The following is a 16253-nucleotide window of genomic DNA, read 5'->3' on the forward strand; positions in this document are numbered from 1 at the left end:
ATTCTATGATTCTATGATTCTATACTGAGATTTGGTTCCCTGTATCAGAAGGGAGCCCTGGCTTGCAAGAGAGGCAAAAAACTGCCCCTCGTTCCCAGTGCTCCTGCAAAATCTACCTCCCACTGCCTTGCGCCCACCATCAGATTTGGATCAGCTGGCAGCACACCAGGGGGGAAGGCGAGAGGCAAACCTCGGAGCGACCTGCCCGGACACTGAAGTCCCTAGAGGAACATGCAGATAAAACTACGCTGCTGTTCCTATGGAAACTCACCTACAAAGCACTCAGAGGGATCTGCTTTTTCCCACTGCAGTCAAGAGTGGAAGAGATTTACCTTCTCCACTCACCAAACACCTTGCCATTCCCCGAGCAGGACTGGGAGCAAACCCCCTATAGCCATCCTCCCCAAGGGAGCTCCCGCAGGTCCCCAGGAAGATGGGGGCTACCCACAAGCGTGCTGAAACCCTTTGATGATGGGTGTGTAAATTAAAATGTCCCTTGGGAAGAGGTCACACTTACTATCTGGATGTTTTTGCAGGAGCCAAGGCGGTCGTTGAGGCCCATCCAGTGGTGGTAGTCAGGATACTCCCCGTGCGTCAGAACGTACATGTTCCCGGAAAAGTTCGGCCTCTCATAGGCCACCCAGGTGCCTCCATCCACCCGGATGGAGTTGCAGCGGCTCAGGTAGGTGTGAAAATCGGGGCAGTCGCTGTCGCATTCATAGCAACGGCCTAGGAAATTCTTGTCTTCATAGAAGGTGACCTGAAACACAAGCAGAAGAAGGAAAGCAGGGAGGTTCCTCGTCCCCCAGCACATGCCTGCATCCATATTCTAGTCATATCACGGCATGAAATATCTGAAAACAGAGCCCTCGAGATGTCAAAAAGTCATCAAGCCCAATCATTGAGCAGCATCAACCGCATCCCAACTAACCCTGCCAGCCAATTCACCAGTCTGGCCCCAACGCCTCCAGCTGCCACCAACGTCTTGCCCTTCCCAGCACCTAGTTCTCTCCCAATCCAACCCAAAGCTCCCTTGATGAAGTCCCTGTCCTCTTTGCAGCAAAACACTATTTCCTTCCCACCTTCCCTAGATCAGTAGTTACTAAATTACGGCCAAGGGAGCTATAAGTAGTCAATCATGGAATCATAGAATCATTTAGGTTGGAAAAGACCTTTAAGATCATCAAGTCCAACCGTTAACCCAGCACTGCCAAGCCCACCACTAAACCATGTCCCTAAGCACCACATCCACACGTCTTTTAAATACCTCCAGGGATGGGGACTCCACCACTTCCCGGGGCAGCCTGTTCCAAGGCTTGACAACCCTTTCAGTGAGGAGATTTTTCCTAATATCCAATCTAAACCTCCCCTGGCGCAATGGACTGTACTAAGCAGCATTTCATTTATATTGGCTTACTGAGTGTTTGCAGTTAGATCTTTACTGATAAGGGGGTGGTGAGGTCTCTTTCCTCCTGGGTCATGTCTTCTAGCCCTGCCATCGTTCTCCTTGTTCCCACTCTAACGGTCCACAGCTTGCTTTCTCAAAAGTCAATGCCAATAGCTGGACATCACACAGCTTTACCGGTGCCAAGAAAAACAAAAGGAGCGCTCCACGTACATGGTGGATAGCATAGCTCTTTGGACATCCGAGGACTGCATTTGCAGTTGGCTGCTTCTGCTTTGGTTGCTGCAAGTTTGCGATACAGCTGACAAATTTCCAGTCCATCACCACATTTCTTTCCCAAGAGCCAGGCAGCTGCCTGCAAAATGCTTCGCTTAGGGATACTTTTTCCCTACTTGATCATAATCTGTTTCGAAATGATCTCGAGAGCTGGTGAGCAAATCCCATTCCTCTTGCCCAAGGTATCACCAACCCAGCCAGCCCTGGAGAGGCGACGACGCATGCTTTCTTCAAAAAGCCCTTCATGGAAATATTGCCAAGCCCTAGACCCAGACCAGTCCTTCGTACAGCCCCATTTTTAGATACTTCCAGATGACAATTATTCATCAAGAGCTGCTCTTCGCAATAAAGGTTCCCGAACCATCACGTCTATTTTGACCATATCCCTTGCTTGCTTATGATACTGTGATGCCAGACCATGCCAAAAATTACATTAGTTCGACATGAATCGGTCTCAGTAGATCCCATTCAGCTGCACCCAATCACCAGCCCATCTTCCACCTTAACAGGAGTTTGATTACTTACTCCAGTGTCTTCTAGAGCCTTGCATTGAATCAACTGATATGCAAGTCGGTTGATCCAATGCAGTGCATACTCAAGACAACATTTCACCTTTTCCAGCCTTCCAGTACGGCATCAGCCCCATACACGCTGCTGGGTTATTTGGTAGCATCTGAGATGTGTTCGGCCAATCCCCCCAGATGCTCTGGAGAGAATTTTTCTCGCCGCAGTGATTTAAACATCTAAAATGCAGTACTCTGTAATCCATTTTTCCCATAGTTTTTCCATAGCTTGAGTATTAAGATAACACGATCACCTTTTGCTCCTAACTGGTTGTACTTCATCTATGGTGCTTTGGCTACTGGTATTGATCTAACATCACTGCTGTTAAAAATCCTGTTCATTGCCACAGTTTCAAACCAGGAGATAGACTTAAATCTAGGACAACCCCCTCACTATTTTTTTTTCATTCACTTTGTGTTAAAAAGCAAGTTAGCCACAGTTTTCCTAGAGCTGGTTGATCAGGGTGTCCCACCAGCCTGACCAGGTATCTGGGGAGTCGGACTAATCATGCCGGTGGATTTATGTCCTTGGTCCTGTGGCCTGTTAGTAGACCATTCATTTCAGATAATGTTATTTCCCTCACATTTTCCTCTTACTTTCGAGAGACTGATCTCCCATTACGAAGCAGTCAGCACATACAAAGCAACCTGTCCCCACGTCTCTCCCTCCTGAGGAAGCTCTTCCCATCTTCAGTGCAATGGAGAGTTGGGAGATCACCACCATCTTTCCAGCGAGGGAATAAAGGTTGTAAAAGGTGTGCACTAGAATGTCTAAGTCCTGTTTTCCCACACTGCTACTATTGGGTAGTTAACCACGCTGGGCAGCCCTTGCCAGCCACAACCCTGCTGTTCTACAGACGGGATCTTTGTCCCTAGAGGTATCACCTGAAAAATCTGCCAGCATGGGCCCAGGGGCAACACTGAAAGCCCTGCTCACCGAGGTGTGGCAGTCACTCACCACCAGTAATCCTCTTCTTGAAGCCAGTGGTCAAGGAAGCCGCAGCATCCCTGTAATACCCTCCACAGGGCGGTACACAGGGATGCATCTCTTCGAGGCTCAGCCGTTACCCTCCACTGGGACAGCTGATGAGCTCTCCCCCTCTTCAACTTCACTCCCCAAGCTCCGCAGCGCCTTCTGATCTGCAGTCCCACTCCTGTCCACGCAACGAGCGTCCAGCACGGTCGATGATGAACTCTGCCCAATGTCTGTAAGACCACAGGTCTGGTCTCCGGGCAGGCAGCACCCTGCCTGGGCAGGGGGATGCCTCCTCCTGCCTCGCAGCAGGGCGACTGGCAGTGGGAAAGGAACAGGTATCCGCCACCTCTGGTCCTGGCTCCGCATGAGCTGCCTTGATTTTGCGGCTGGCATCCAGCAGAACCAGCTCCTCTTGCGATGCCCTATCACAGCGACTGTGCATGAAGTTGGTTAAGTGGACCTCTAATTTTGTAACAGAAAAGAAAAGCTCATTTGATGTTCCTTCCCCATCCAGCCTAACACAACTGAACTTCAATTTGGCAAAGCTACCTGGTGTTCCCAGGAGCGTATTTTCCCTGTACTTATAAAGCCAAAGAAACCTGAGAGCACATTAAGGGTATGACCATTCCCACAGAAAAGTGACCCACCAAAAGCGTCGTTCGTTGTTTTATTCTTAGACCATTTATAGGAAGACTTAAGGAGAGGGCTCCTGCCCACCACAGCCCTTTGCACACACCCTCAATTCATTTCAGACCTTCGCACTCAGCGCTTCTCAGCTTTCCTCCAACGATTCAGGCACAAAGAGAGCAGACTGATGTTTTTCACCCGCAGGATAATGACAGGTGAATTACAGATTTCAATTCCAGATTCGTCCGTTTGTTTCAGTCACATCTTACTCCACCTCAAATCGCCTTCCTTCAGTAAAGCCATCAAGTTGCCCTGCTTACAGCACTAACCTGTTAACACTCACTGCCCAAACTTTGCTTTTTTGGGGCTTACCTGGCAGATAACAGTTTTGCCACAGCAGACCTTCCTTACGGGACTGTAAAATTCTTACTGCCTTGGCCACCTCATAGCAGTTATCACATTTCTTCCCAACAGCAGCTCTGTTAGAAGGAAACTTGTGAACAATAACTGTAAGCAATAACCAGCAGTGCCCACTGCTTTCTAAGAAAGCAGCACAGGGGCAGCGATTCCTTCCTAGGGCAGACCGCTTGCTTAGGTTGCGTTTAATTCTCTCCTTCGCCCTTTTCTTCTCCCTGGAATGTGCATGGCACAGAGAAAAGATGAGATTTGCGCTCTTTCACTGACTTAACTCCTCTTGGACATTCTGCTGCACCACAGCAACACATAATCAATAAATTCCATGTAGCACACTCACAGGGGACATGGCTTTCAGCAGGGATAAAGGCAGTATGTGTTTTAGTCTCTTCAAGTGGACAGGAGACTCAAGCATGAATCAGTTCCTTTTCTCCAGCACCTTCTTTATGCACGGGTACGTAAAGACTGTACCTGCAATCTGACAGCCACCAGGTTAGAAGGAAGCAGCACACCATGTTCCGTTTCTAAAGACCGCTCAAAACCAGCCAAATCACTTTGAGCCAAGATGACAGACGAAAGGTGCAGAGAAGCAGAGGCTGAATCCAGATCTTCCACAGCATTGCCTAGTGCCTACAAAACCACTCTGCTTCTGAACCCTCTGCCCCCTTGGGTCTTACAGTCTCCACAGGTTAAACGGAATGTAATCCAAAAGCAAAACTAATACAACGGCAAGACACATGCCTGTCCACAGCCTCTTAACAGTTGTTTAACATGTCACAGAAGAAACTGGTCACTAGCCCGAAGCTCTCGCCCTCCTTTCCCAGCTGTTTATCCCTGCCCAGTCCCAACCCTGCAACAAGGTCTGCGTGACCAACCAGCTCAGCTCTGCTAACTTCAAGACCGAAGAAGACAGCGTTAGAGCTGGATCTGATGGACGTCACTCTAGCTGAAGTTGAGCTTCCTGATCTACCTCCTTCTCCAGTTTAAATTTATCTCTGCCGATTCCACCAAATCACAAGGCCGGTTCACATCTCTCGGGGAATGCTATTGCCTTCGGTGCTATGGTCATCATTCAGGCATCTTTCCGTGGCAGCACATCCTTTGCTTCGCCATGGAAGGGGGATGTGGCTGCTGCTGCTGGCATTGGGACTCAGGTCCTCCCCAGGAAGGCTTCCACGAGACTCTGCTCTGCAAATGCAGCTTTTCACATTTGCTGCTGGCACAGCAGCCTCCCCTGTCAATTTACAAGGCATCAGGTCCTGGTGCATTTTAAAATATCCCCTCACCAGTGACTGTGTTCGACTCCATCCTCTTGCAGGGCCACACCTAGAGGAAACAGCCAAGATCTGGGAAAAGACTAGGGAGGGCTCAGCTCCAGCTTCCCTCCATTTGAGGAATTTCAAGCATCTGCTCTTGCCGACAGACTGACAGAGGGGGAAGCTGTCAGCAGAACAAAGAAAGCGAAGTTTCTCCACAACTTACCCCTGATAAATTCTGTAGTCCTAGCCACAATCATGAATAGTCTGCAAATAAACTTACCTTGGGTCCAGCTCTGGACATTTTCCGTTCCAGCCAAGCTCCCCAGTGCTGGAGGAACGTCAGAAGCTGTTACAAACAGCCAGGATCCAAGGCGCCCTTTTTATAATGGGCTTGTTTTAAACCAGACAGCCGCTTTGTCATGAGAATAGGATCCAAAAATTGAGTCAGTGATTCTGAGGCTATAGCCGGTTTCCAGAAAAGCAAACAGGATTATGGAATAAAGGAAGGCTTCGCCATCCTCCCTTTGTTACCATTTGCTGAGTCAGAACACCAAAACTCTGCCAAACGCACTCAAAACACGCAGGCCCCTGCCAAGTCCTGGAGGATGGGGGGCAATTTGGCTGCTCTCTCCCTTTCAAGCATGTTAAACAAGAAGGCATCCTCACCAGCTCTACAGCGCCCATCCCCATTTGTAAGGAAGAGACCCAGTATTTAACGGAGAACGTTCCCTTGCAGTGAAGGATGCAGGAAACGGTCAACACGTGCTCAGAGCAGACACCACAGGCTTGCAAAGAACAGCCTCTGCGTAGAGGCTCTGCTTCAAAAGCTCCCAGTGGAAACATCTGTGCAGCAAAGAGGCTGCACGTTTTTATATCACGCCCTCAGCTTGAGCTATATTGCTCCAAACGGTGCCTGACATAGAGGAAAAGAAGTATGTCTGGCCGCACTCCCCCAAAGTGAGTGATTTCACACATCAAATAGTAAAGAATGTGCCTGAATTCCTGACAAAATCTGCCAGTCTCACAAATTCAACTCAAAACTCTTACACCACTGTCTGAGGTTTGAGCAAAAGCCTTTCTTTTAGCCACACTCTGGCCCACTGAGCAGGGAGGGTGAGGATTGCTGGCTTAGGTACACCCACACCCCCCCGCCAGTGCATTATGAAAAAACACCTCTGCAGCTATTCACTGCACCAGCCCAAAGGCTTAGTGAAACAAAGGGAAGCGAATTTGGCACAGCAGCGCCTGAAACACACAGACCCTATTTCAAATCTGTCAGGACAAGCAGTCTCACAACAGCAGCTCTGCGTGCCACCCCATGTACACTGCCGCAGCTCTGCTAAATGCAGTCAGATATGACAGTCTGAGACCAACATGCTCAGCAGCATCTCGTCCTCTTCCCATTTTACGTGCCTTGAATTGCCTAGTGCTGTTGCTTACAGCTCTTACTGCTAGAAAGCTGTGAGGTCACTTAGATTATTATTTTTAATTCAAATGCTGTTTTATGAAGATCAGAGTCCAACCACAACTCAGGTCCTATCGAAAGGCAACTCAGTAGGTTCACTAGGACATCTCAAAGCTCTACTGCGGTCACTCTGCACATACCTCCTTTAAAAGTGGGTTAAATATAATAAACTCACCTTGTATTGCGTCACCTGCGTCCCCAGGAGCCAAGAGAGACCTTCAGAAAAATTCTAGCATCACAACAGCTGTGTACACCAGAGCACTAAATGTCCCTGCCTTCCTCTCGCTCTCGGGTTGGATAGCTCTGCACGAGTCACACGCAGGTGTGACTGTCCATGCAATGCCTTTGCCTACTTTGCCTAGCTTATTTAGGTGCTCAGCTACGAGCACGTCTCCCCAAGACAGGTTCCACCAGCACATGAGAATGGTACTCATTCAAATTGATACTCCTTAATGAAATATTAAAGGTAGGAAACAGTGTTTGAATCAAAATGCTGTGCTAGGGCAGCCTTCCAAACCTTCAACTCCATGACTGTTAATAAAGTAGCACTTTTCTCTCAAGCTGACCGGTTCACATTTCATTAAGCAGTAAAGATGTGTCCCCCTAACACCCACTGTACAGGTAAAACCCTTTCCCTAGGACATGGGCCAGGCTTATCCGAGAACTCTGTTTTATTGACATTTGTCAAAACAACGCAAACATATATGAAAGTTAATTCCATAAAATCACATTGCTTAAGTGCCATCTTCATATAAAAAATCCATTGAATTTCATTCATAAAAAAATCAAACATTTCTTTTTCACATTTATAAAAACAGTGCAGCTGGCTCGTACCATAAAGACGCATGCGATGGCCAGGGCCCCATGCCCAGCTCTGCACCAGCAAGGGCTCCTTTGCTGGACACTTGCACACCGTGGACGCTAACCATGATGACAGCCTCCCCACTAAAGGATCTGCAACAAGGCGTTCTTGTTCATCACCCTCTAGTGACATGCACTTTCCCAGTTACCAACAGAATAGTTACAGCACGTTCCTGGGAAAGCGGCAGCGATTAGAAATCCTAAAGCAGACAGACAGTCCAATCCACGCCGAGGCTGGGCATCAGGTCCACATCAAGTGTGTTCAGGCAGGATGGCTGCAAATTCTTAATGAGAACTGTTTTCAGTATATCGCTGCCTGTTCCCAGAACTCTGTAACAAAACAGAGGAGCAAATTTTATTCCCAACGCTAGCGAAGAAAAAGCAACTCAAAGACTAAAGAAAAGGAAAAAACCCCAACTTTCTAGTGGTTTGAAACACGCAATGGCAGAAAAGCTTGATAAGAGCTTGTCTCCAGCTCCTAAACCACTTCTACTCAGGAAGAGAAAGACAAAGTAAGAATTATTTGAAGTCTCACTCAATTCTCTTAAGCAAAAAGTGAGACAGGTAAGTATAGACATTAATACACACAGCCTCTTTGAAAGAGCAGCTGTTCAAATAAGTTTTCACATCAGATTATGTACAATATGTCTATCTGTCTTTACAGACTGACACAGATGTCCCTGACAAATGAAACAGAACACCTGCAGAGAACAAGGGAGGTGCTGAGTACACAGGGTACAGATTCACATTGAAAAAAGGTTTTGACTGCAAAATAAGAACTACAACCAAATATAAGGCTCTTGGGAGAACGTCCACTGAACAGCCTCCTACTTCTTCCACCTCTGCCTACGCTGTGCATACAAACATGGGACAATTATTCTAGATAGAGAAGAATCAAGAGAAACAAGCCCTTTACTCACCCTTCCTTTCCTTTTGCTGTACAGGAACATGATGCTATCCTGCTGCCTGCTTGGAGCCTACTGCAGGAGGGACAAGGCTATCCAGCTGCTGACGGTTCCCTGTCTGAACCAGCCATTCATAGAATTTGTTTTCTACCAGCATCTGGAACTGCTTCCTCTGATCCCTGAAACCAAAAGAAGATCAGCAGGGAAGTGTGTAAAGGTCACGTTTATTTATAGTATTATACTTCTAAACGTCACCTTCACTACCAAAACAAGCCTCCACATATATATCAGCTAGGCTGGGCTTGGTTCATGAACTACCTGTACCAGGAAGAGGTTTTTATGAAGTGAGTATGACTATAATGAATCCCAAAAGCAGAACTCATCATGCAAACTTCCCCATCCCACTGGCACAGCAACCCTGCTCCACAGGGCTGCCTCTGCTTTACTCTTAAGAGCACAGATTAAAAACTGCCTGAAAAGGGAGAAAAAGAAGATTAGCAACCAGCGCTTAAGCACCGAAGACACAAAATTCTGTTCTGACAGCATCTGAAAGAGAGAGGATGGAGATCAGAAAAAAAAATGCGCATATAAACAACACTGTCAAATAATTCCCATTACTGGCAAATAACTTTTGGGGTGGTTTGGTAAGACCAGCAATAGTAGGGTACACCACTTAGCTCAGGCTCTACGTCTCTGGCTCTGGGCAGATGTCCGAGAGCAGTGCAGGCTCACGGCAGTACTTCTCCAGAATAGCACCCCAGCCATCTGGGATCAGCTCAGCTCCACAACTTCTTAAGCCAAAGGTGGCATGAGTATGGGGTAACTCCTGCTACACTTTTTTTTTCTGTGAGCTTATGCAATTCTTTTCGGAATCCACGTAAAACATGAACATTTTCAATATCCTGTGGAGATTTTATGTGGTTTTGCTTTGAACTTATTCCTAATTTGATGTGCTGATCCCATCCTGCACTGGGAAAAGCAGCAAACCAGCCCTACTCATTTTTGTGCCACTCGGTTTCAGAGAGGCTCGGTGTACCCAGACCCTACTTTCAAGTTAAAGGCTCTTCTTTGTACTGTTGCTTGCATTTGAGACAGAAAGCAGGATTCTAGGACAGAAACTAACCTAAATTCCTCCCCCGTGAATGTGAACACAAAGGCAGTCACTTCTTTCTACTCTTAGGGTTTTATCTTCTCCAAGTGCTTTTTATATACCTTGATCTGCTACTGACCCTGAAAGACTTTCTGTCTGATATGCTCGGAAAATGAATAAACAGGATTTTATGCTTTTGCAAGTTGTTCCTCAAGCTGTCGTATTGGTCCTGTCTTATGGGGTTTTTACTTTCAGCCTGGCAGGATTTACATTCTTTTTTTGCCCCACTTTCCTCATTCAGACAACTTCAACTTCTTGAAAGATGTCTTCTTATTTCTAACATTCTCTTTCACCTCCCCGTTCAAGCAGGGCAGCTTTTTTCTTTCTACAAGTCTGATACCCAGTTTGCTCTAAGCTTCCTAGTTGTCTCCCTACTTGTTTCCCTGCCTGCAGGAGATAGAGACATTTTACGCTGTCAGCTGCCCAGTTTCTTTTCAGCAAGTTTCTAACTTGGCAGTTTTCCCCTTTTTATGAAATAAGCCACTCTACTGCCGAGCTCTTGCCTCCTGTGACTGCTGTAGAGGATGTTAAATCTAAGCACATCATCCATATTACCTCACATTTCTTTAACGGTAAGATTTTGACAGGCCAAACACCTTCACAAAACCCTGGGGTGAGAAGCAGCAGCCCTGGGAGGACAATGGCTGGAGGGGTAAAAAGCACCTTAGACGAAGTTGATAGACACAACGGATGACTCTAGCACAAGGGATGAAGTCATAACTTTCTTCTAGGCTGCTCTTCATGACTCAAGGACTGAGAGTTTTGAAGGTTTTTAACCTCTGTCACCACCACTACTGCTCCGCCACCCTCCACCTGTAGCAAAATCCTGCCCCAGAATCCTTTCTCCCTCCCAGTCTAAGCTCTTTCAAACTGCAGGCTCCTCCACGCTCGGCACAGAGGCACCTGGATTTCAGAAAGGAAAAAGGGAAGCAGAGGGAGCTCCTCCAGAACAATGAACGATCAAATGGACTAGAACTCCTCAGCTTGGTATGATGGGAAGCGTCGACAGTTTGACCTAAGAGGAGATTTTCATCTTCTGTGTTCCCCACAGGACAAACCCCTCCAAGATCACTGCTTATCAGCACCCGGTTACACACCCGTTACAAGTCATCGACTGAGCACAGAACAGAAAGAAAATCTATACAGCTCAAGTGCAGCTTAGGGAACAAAAGTTGTTCTCCTCTCTTCAAGCCTTTACAATTGAATGTCTGGGTTTCTATCCCCATTCTGTATTTGCAAAGGAAGCCAGGTCCTTCAGGTTGCTGCATCAAAATGGTTCACAAAAAGATAAAAGTAGCTAAACTGAAGTCGGCAGAGATTTGTACCCTTGCCCAATCTGGCTGGCTGCAGAAGAAAGCACGTTGACAAAGGAAGCAAGGTGAACTTTTTCAGAACTCTACAACAGGCGCTGAGAAAGCAAACAGACGTGCATCAGTACATGAGATGGGCTAGGACAGGCCTAACTAGCACAGTAAAAGCTGGGCAGAGGATTCGATGTGATCTGATAAGGAGGACTTTAAAAGCTACTGTCCACGAGGTGAGCTACTGTAATGGTCCACATGCACATTCTTAGCTCACCTCAACAACAGATGGGACAGTATTTTAAAGCTTCAGTCTCAATGCAAAAGTTGGGCTAAGAGTGACCACCAATCAGCTGCAGGCCAATAATTAGTTGAGCTGTTGTTCAGGGTACGTGCCCAGATCTCACCCGGCAGCACGCGACACTGGAAGCAGAACAGAAACAGCAGAGAGACAGCACCCAGCGTGACAGAAGCTGTAAACTCCTACTGCCAGGGTGGATCCCTCATCTCAGCCCTCAACAGTATCCCGGCATGCTTTTCCTTGAGTCTCGGAAAATGCAATCATGGCAAAGCACCTCCTTCAGAGTTACAACTGTGAGCGTTATTCTTCTCACTCTATTAATAGCAAAGACCAGGATCCCAAGATTGCTCATTACTAATGCTCTAGAAATGGCACTGAAGACATGGCTCATGCAAATCAACCCATTATTAAAGCATTTTTGTTGAACCCCATCAAATGAATCTGCTGTTTGTATGTCTGAGCTGAGCTTCAACGCAGCTCACAGGTTCCTGTTCGGATGCAGCACTCACTTGGTCAGGCCTGCCTCCTTCACAGTTTTCTGCCAGATCTGTACCTTCTGCTCTCGCTGACTCAGCGCCTTCTGATACACCTGAGGAAGCCCACCCGGCGTCTCCGTGGTGTCTCCTTCCATCTCAAAAGGAATCACGAAGGTGTAGAAGTCCGAGGGCGGCAGGAGGCGGAAGACACTCGTGTCGCCGCTCTCCTTGCACACCAGCGTGGGGCTGTCCCAGTAGTTTGGCAGAGTGGCCAAGCCCACCTGAGCCATGTGGTCTTCAAGCATCGGATAATGGGTGTGGAAAGGGGCAAAGCTGACTGCTTGGTTCCCCGAGAGGATGAGAGGCTGGGTAGGCGTGAGAATGTAAAAAGTACAGCCAGCGGTGGAAGAAAGGCACAAACGATGGCAAACCACAATGACCTTGACATTGTCACAGCTGTGGATGTGAACAGTCGCCTCCACAGGGCCAAGGACAAAAGTGCTATTCCGGCACTTCTCAATGGTCACAGATCTGCGAAAGAACAAGAGAGCGAGGTTGTAGTGAGCAGGAAAGAGCAAAACCACGACTTTTTCACTGCTTAGTCCACCTAACAAGAACTTAGCACTTGAACAAACTTGCTGAAAAGACAGCTAGCTCTGTCCCAGGAGAACAAAAACTCACCGGAGAGGAGAAAGGAGATAAATGAAGGACTCGTTGCAGCGATGAATTCTTACGTGAGCCCCCACCAGGGTGTCCGAGCTCTTGGCCAGCGTCTGCTTGTACACCTGGCTCATTATCACCATGGGGAACACTTCAGGCACCACACGAGTATTGCAGGCAATCTTTGCTCTCCTGGTTGTTCCTTCAACTGCAAAATAAAGTTAACCAACGCATTTAAAATTAAAAAAAAGCACAAAAAGGCTTTACATGATTCCTACAGAGACACAGACATGATGGTTCACTGTCCACATCACTCAACAATCCTTCAAGAAAATAATCAGCCCAAAACATCAAGGATGGTACTGTCAAACTGCGTCACTTCATGCACCAGTCATACCATCCACTGATGCCTACTGGGCAGGTCGGCAGTATGTAGCAGTCAGAAGCTCCAGAAGTCAGGGCACATTGAAAGATCAAAAACACTTCAAGATTATTCAGGGGCAGCCAAAGTCTCCCACAGGCTATAGACAGCCCTGACCTAGGCATCTCCATTTCCAGAAGTCTGTTCCTGAACACAAGACTTAGCTTGGCAGGAAGATCCTTAGGGCAAGTTTTATGTTGAAAGCAGGAACTGTAGGTCTTAAGACAGTGAAATGCTCCCTCTACAGTACAATCCTTGAGCAATCTCGCTCCTACCTAACGCACTGCCACTCTTAGGATTGTGCAGTCACAGGAAACAAAACATTCATCTGAATTTTCTTTTGCTAAGGTGGAAGGTGCCTTGGCTCCACTGCCACGTCCCTGCAGGTGAGGGGCTGCAATTCAAGGCAAAGAAACCTAGATCAGTAATCACCTTTGCCACAAACACAAATCACATCAGCTATTCTCTGTGTCCAGCTGTACTTGAATAATGAGGATAGTGATACTGACCTCGCTCCGAGGGGCCTTTGAAAATAAGGTCATTAATGTTTGCTCACAAAAGTGATCCAAGGACCGGAAAAACACACAGAGATGTCAGGCAGCACCCTGCAGTCCCCCAGACTTGCCTCTAAGCTGTCGTTTTCCCCATCTCCACTGACAGTAGGAGGAAAAGGAGGCAAGCCCCCACGCCACTACCAGACCCCCGGTCAGCAAGAGAAGCCGAGACTGGAAAGTTATTTCTAAAAATAAAGGCAAGGCCTGCAGCTACCTTGCTGTGCCCATGCGAGTTTCTTCCCGGACTTGAGGCAGGCAGTCATTCCAAAAGGGTTTGTCGTCAAGCAGGACCGCAGCCAGCTCTCTAGCTTGGGGAAGGAGAAGGCTTTGGAGACCTTTGAGTAGCCGTTCTGCCCGTGACAGGGTTGCCAGAGGGCAAGCTCGTGCAGAGGACGGACCGTCCTGGATTTGTTCACCGTCCCTTCAATAAGAAAGCTGAGGGCACAGACGGCTTCGTAGGACACCAAGCTACTGTGGGTGGAATGGGAGGAGGCAGTGAGCTGCTCCGGCTCCAGCAGCAGTTCCAGCATATCCGAGAGGTGGCTCTGCACGAAGGCATGGTGGTCCTGATCGTTCCAGTTCTGAGCGGGCAGAAAAACACAGAAGAACGAGGTGAGTTCTCACAGAGCTGACAAGCTCCACCGACAGTATACAATGCATCCTTGCTTACACTTGTTCTTTTAGCAAGTCAAACGTGGTGCTCTCTCCTGCTCACTGCTTCTGCTGCTCTGCTCTTCCAAAACACAGAAAGGAAACCGGACTCATCGGCAACCTCCCCCCAAAAAGAAAAAAACATTTTATTCTAACTCCAAGTACCAAATATTTCATTCTAGAAAGCAGAAACAGACTGTCCTACAATCCTTCCCACAGAAATTCAGCCAGCTGCTGCTGCAATCGAAGGAAACAAATCAATAACTGACAGTCAAGGTCTTGCAACTGCTCTATCGGAAAATCGCTGCATCTCTTCCAGACCTTCAGATATGATTAAGTGCTGCCTTCCGAGGCACTGCGGGGAAAAAGCAGAGGGTCATTTCTTCATAGCAAGCAGACCAATAAACCAAACGACCTCTGAAAGAATCATTAGTTCAAATTCTAAAGGACTGCATACCAAAAAAAAGCAGAAGACTAGAATTATGGCAGACATTAATAAAGACAACCTTTGTCGGCCAGCGAACTGCAGAACAAGCAACACACGGCTGTGATTACACCTGGGCCTCACCACCCGCAAGGGCTGTAGCAAAAGGGCGTAACAAGCAGCTGCGAGCATCTTGTTCGGCAGCTGGAGATCCCTGCCCTGTGACAGAGACCCTCTCGCACTGGACAAGCCTCGCTACACCATTTCAAAAGGGGGCACGGTTCACACCAGGCATCGCTGAAGCTGGGGGAATCTCTCCTGATCGCACAGGGAAAAGTAACACCAGCGGAGTCAGCCCCAGTCCCGTCGGGACCAAAACCTCTGGGAGGGGTACAAAGGCAGCCAAGACGCATCTCCTTCCTGTCCAGAGTTTTATGGAATGGCTACAGTTTAAAAAAAACCATCAGGTTTTAAATAATGCTGGATGCTCCACAGCCACCCAACTCACAGCCCTGTACCAGCTCCTCTCATTTCTTTTTTCATTTGTTCAATCTTTCACTATAAAGTTACCCAGTCCCTATTTTTAATTATTTCGGCTTGTCCCAAGCTACATTTCACTAGCTCATACAGCTCACAACTCATAGTCATGACAGAAATGCACTGAGGTTTGCAGCTGGCCTTGATAATGACGTTGCCAATTCACTCTCAAATATAGAGCTGCCCACAAGCTGCACCTGACACATCCAACTCACTTCTCTTCTTTCAAAATACTTGACAGTATTTTAGAAATATTTTTTAAACAGTATTTTAATTTAAAATGCTATTTTAAATTAGCATTTCCACATGGTTGATCTACAGCTGACCAACCAACTCCCCTCTCTGAAACATAACTTAATGCTAGGACCATCCCGGGATCCTAACACTCTACAGTGGATCACGGGAAAGCAGCCTCCAACATAAAAGCTTCCCGTTTGACTAACAGAAAAAGCAAAGAGGCAGTTGCTTCTTAAAAGGAGAATTGCCAAGACTCTGAGAGAACTTTCGCAGTTGGTCTCAGACTCTAGGAAGTTCCCGTGGACAGCTTTTGCTAGTAAAGCTGCAGATAATACACCACCTGCATTTCATTTACTATTGAGCAAAGTATCTCCAATTTGACTCTAGCTTAGACTTTCCCGCAGGCAGGGTTACACCCTCCCAGGCACAAACCAAAAAACTTTTCACCCCGCTCAAGGCAGGACTTCGCCATTTCCCACACGGCTGCGCAAGGAGAATCCTACAGCCGCAAATACCTTATTCTCGCTGGCGGATTTTCCAGTCAGGCTGGGAGACTTGGTCCTGGGGCTGGGCCATTCCTCCCCGATCAGAGACGTTCGCAGAGAGACCTTGTTCACCTGCTGGACGTACAGGAACAGCAGGAACTGCAGAGTGTCTACCGACAGCTAGCCAAGAGGGGAGAAAAACAGGCGTTAGGACGGGCTGGGCTCTCCCCGCGCCCGCCCGGCCCGGGATGGGGCTCCTGCCTTGCTCCGCTCCCGCTCCAGCTCGTCGGCGCTGGCGCAGGCCG

General features: G+C 47.7%; 2 protein-coding genes across 2 annotated transcripts; both read right to left on the reverse strand.

Moving 5' to 3' along the window:
• Positions 1-484: 484 nt before the first annotated feature.
• CRYGS (crystallin, gamma S) lies at positions 485-5849 on the reverse strand. The gene is made up of 2 exons (XM_009578630.1): positions 5801-5849; positions 485-760 (listed from the first exon to the last, which is right to left on the reverse strand). The coding sequence occupies exons 1-2, from the start codon at positions 5819-5821 to the stop codon at positions 485-487; spliced, it is 297 nt and encodes a 98-aa protein (XP_009576925.1). The 5' UTR covers positions 5822-5849.
• A 2100-nt stretch (positions 5850-7949) lies between these two features.
• On the reverse strand, positions 7950-16248 carry TBCCD1 (TBCC domain containing 1; the record flags this gene model as incomplete). Its single annotated transcript, XM_009578631.1, has 7 exons — positions 7950-8176; positions 8767-8930; positions 12013-12510; positions 12661-12847; positions 13829-14195; positions 15979-16128; positions 16210-16248. Coding segments are annotated over 6 exons (1371 nt in total), but the record flags the coding sequence as incomplete, so codon positions are not given.
• Between the last annotated feature and the right edge of the window lie 5 nt (positions 16249-16253).

This window comes from Fulmarus glacialis, unplaced genomic scaffold, assembly GCF_000690835.1.
Source record: "Fulmarus glacialis isolate BGI_N327 unplaced genomic scaffold, ASM69083v1 scaffold2355, whole genome shotgun sequence".
NCBI lineage: Eukaryota > Metazoa > Chordata > Aves > Procellariiformes > Procellariidae > Fulmarus > Fulmarus glacialis.

Excerpts from the sequence above, each read along its gene's own strand:
- CRYGS (XM_009578630.1), bottom strand. The coding sequence starts at position 5,821 with ATGTCCAGAGCTGGACCCAAG. Across the intron at positions 761-5,800 it reads TGTCCAGAGCTGGACCCAAG|GTCACCTTCTATGAAGACAA; the intron begins GTAAGTTTATTT and ends CTTGTGTTTCAG.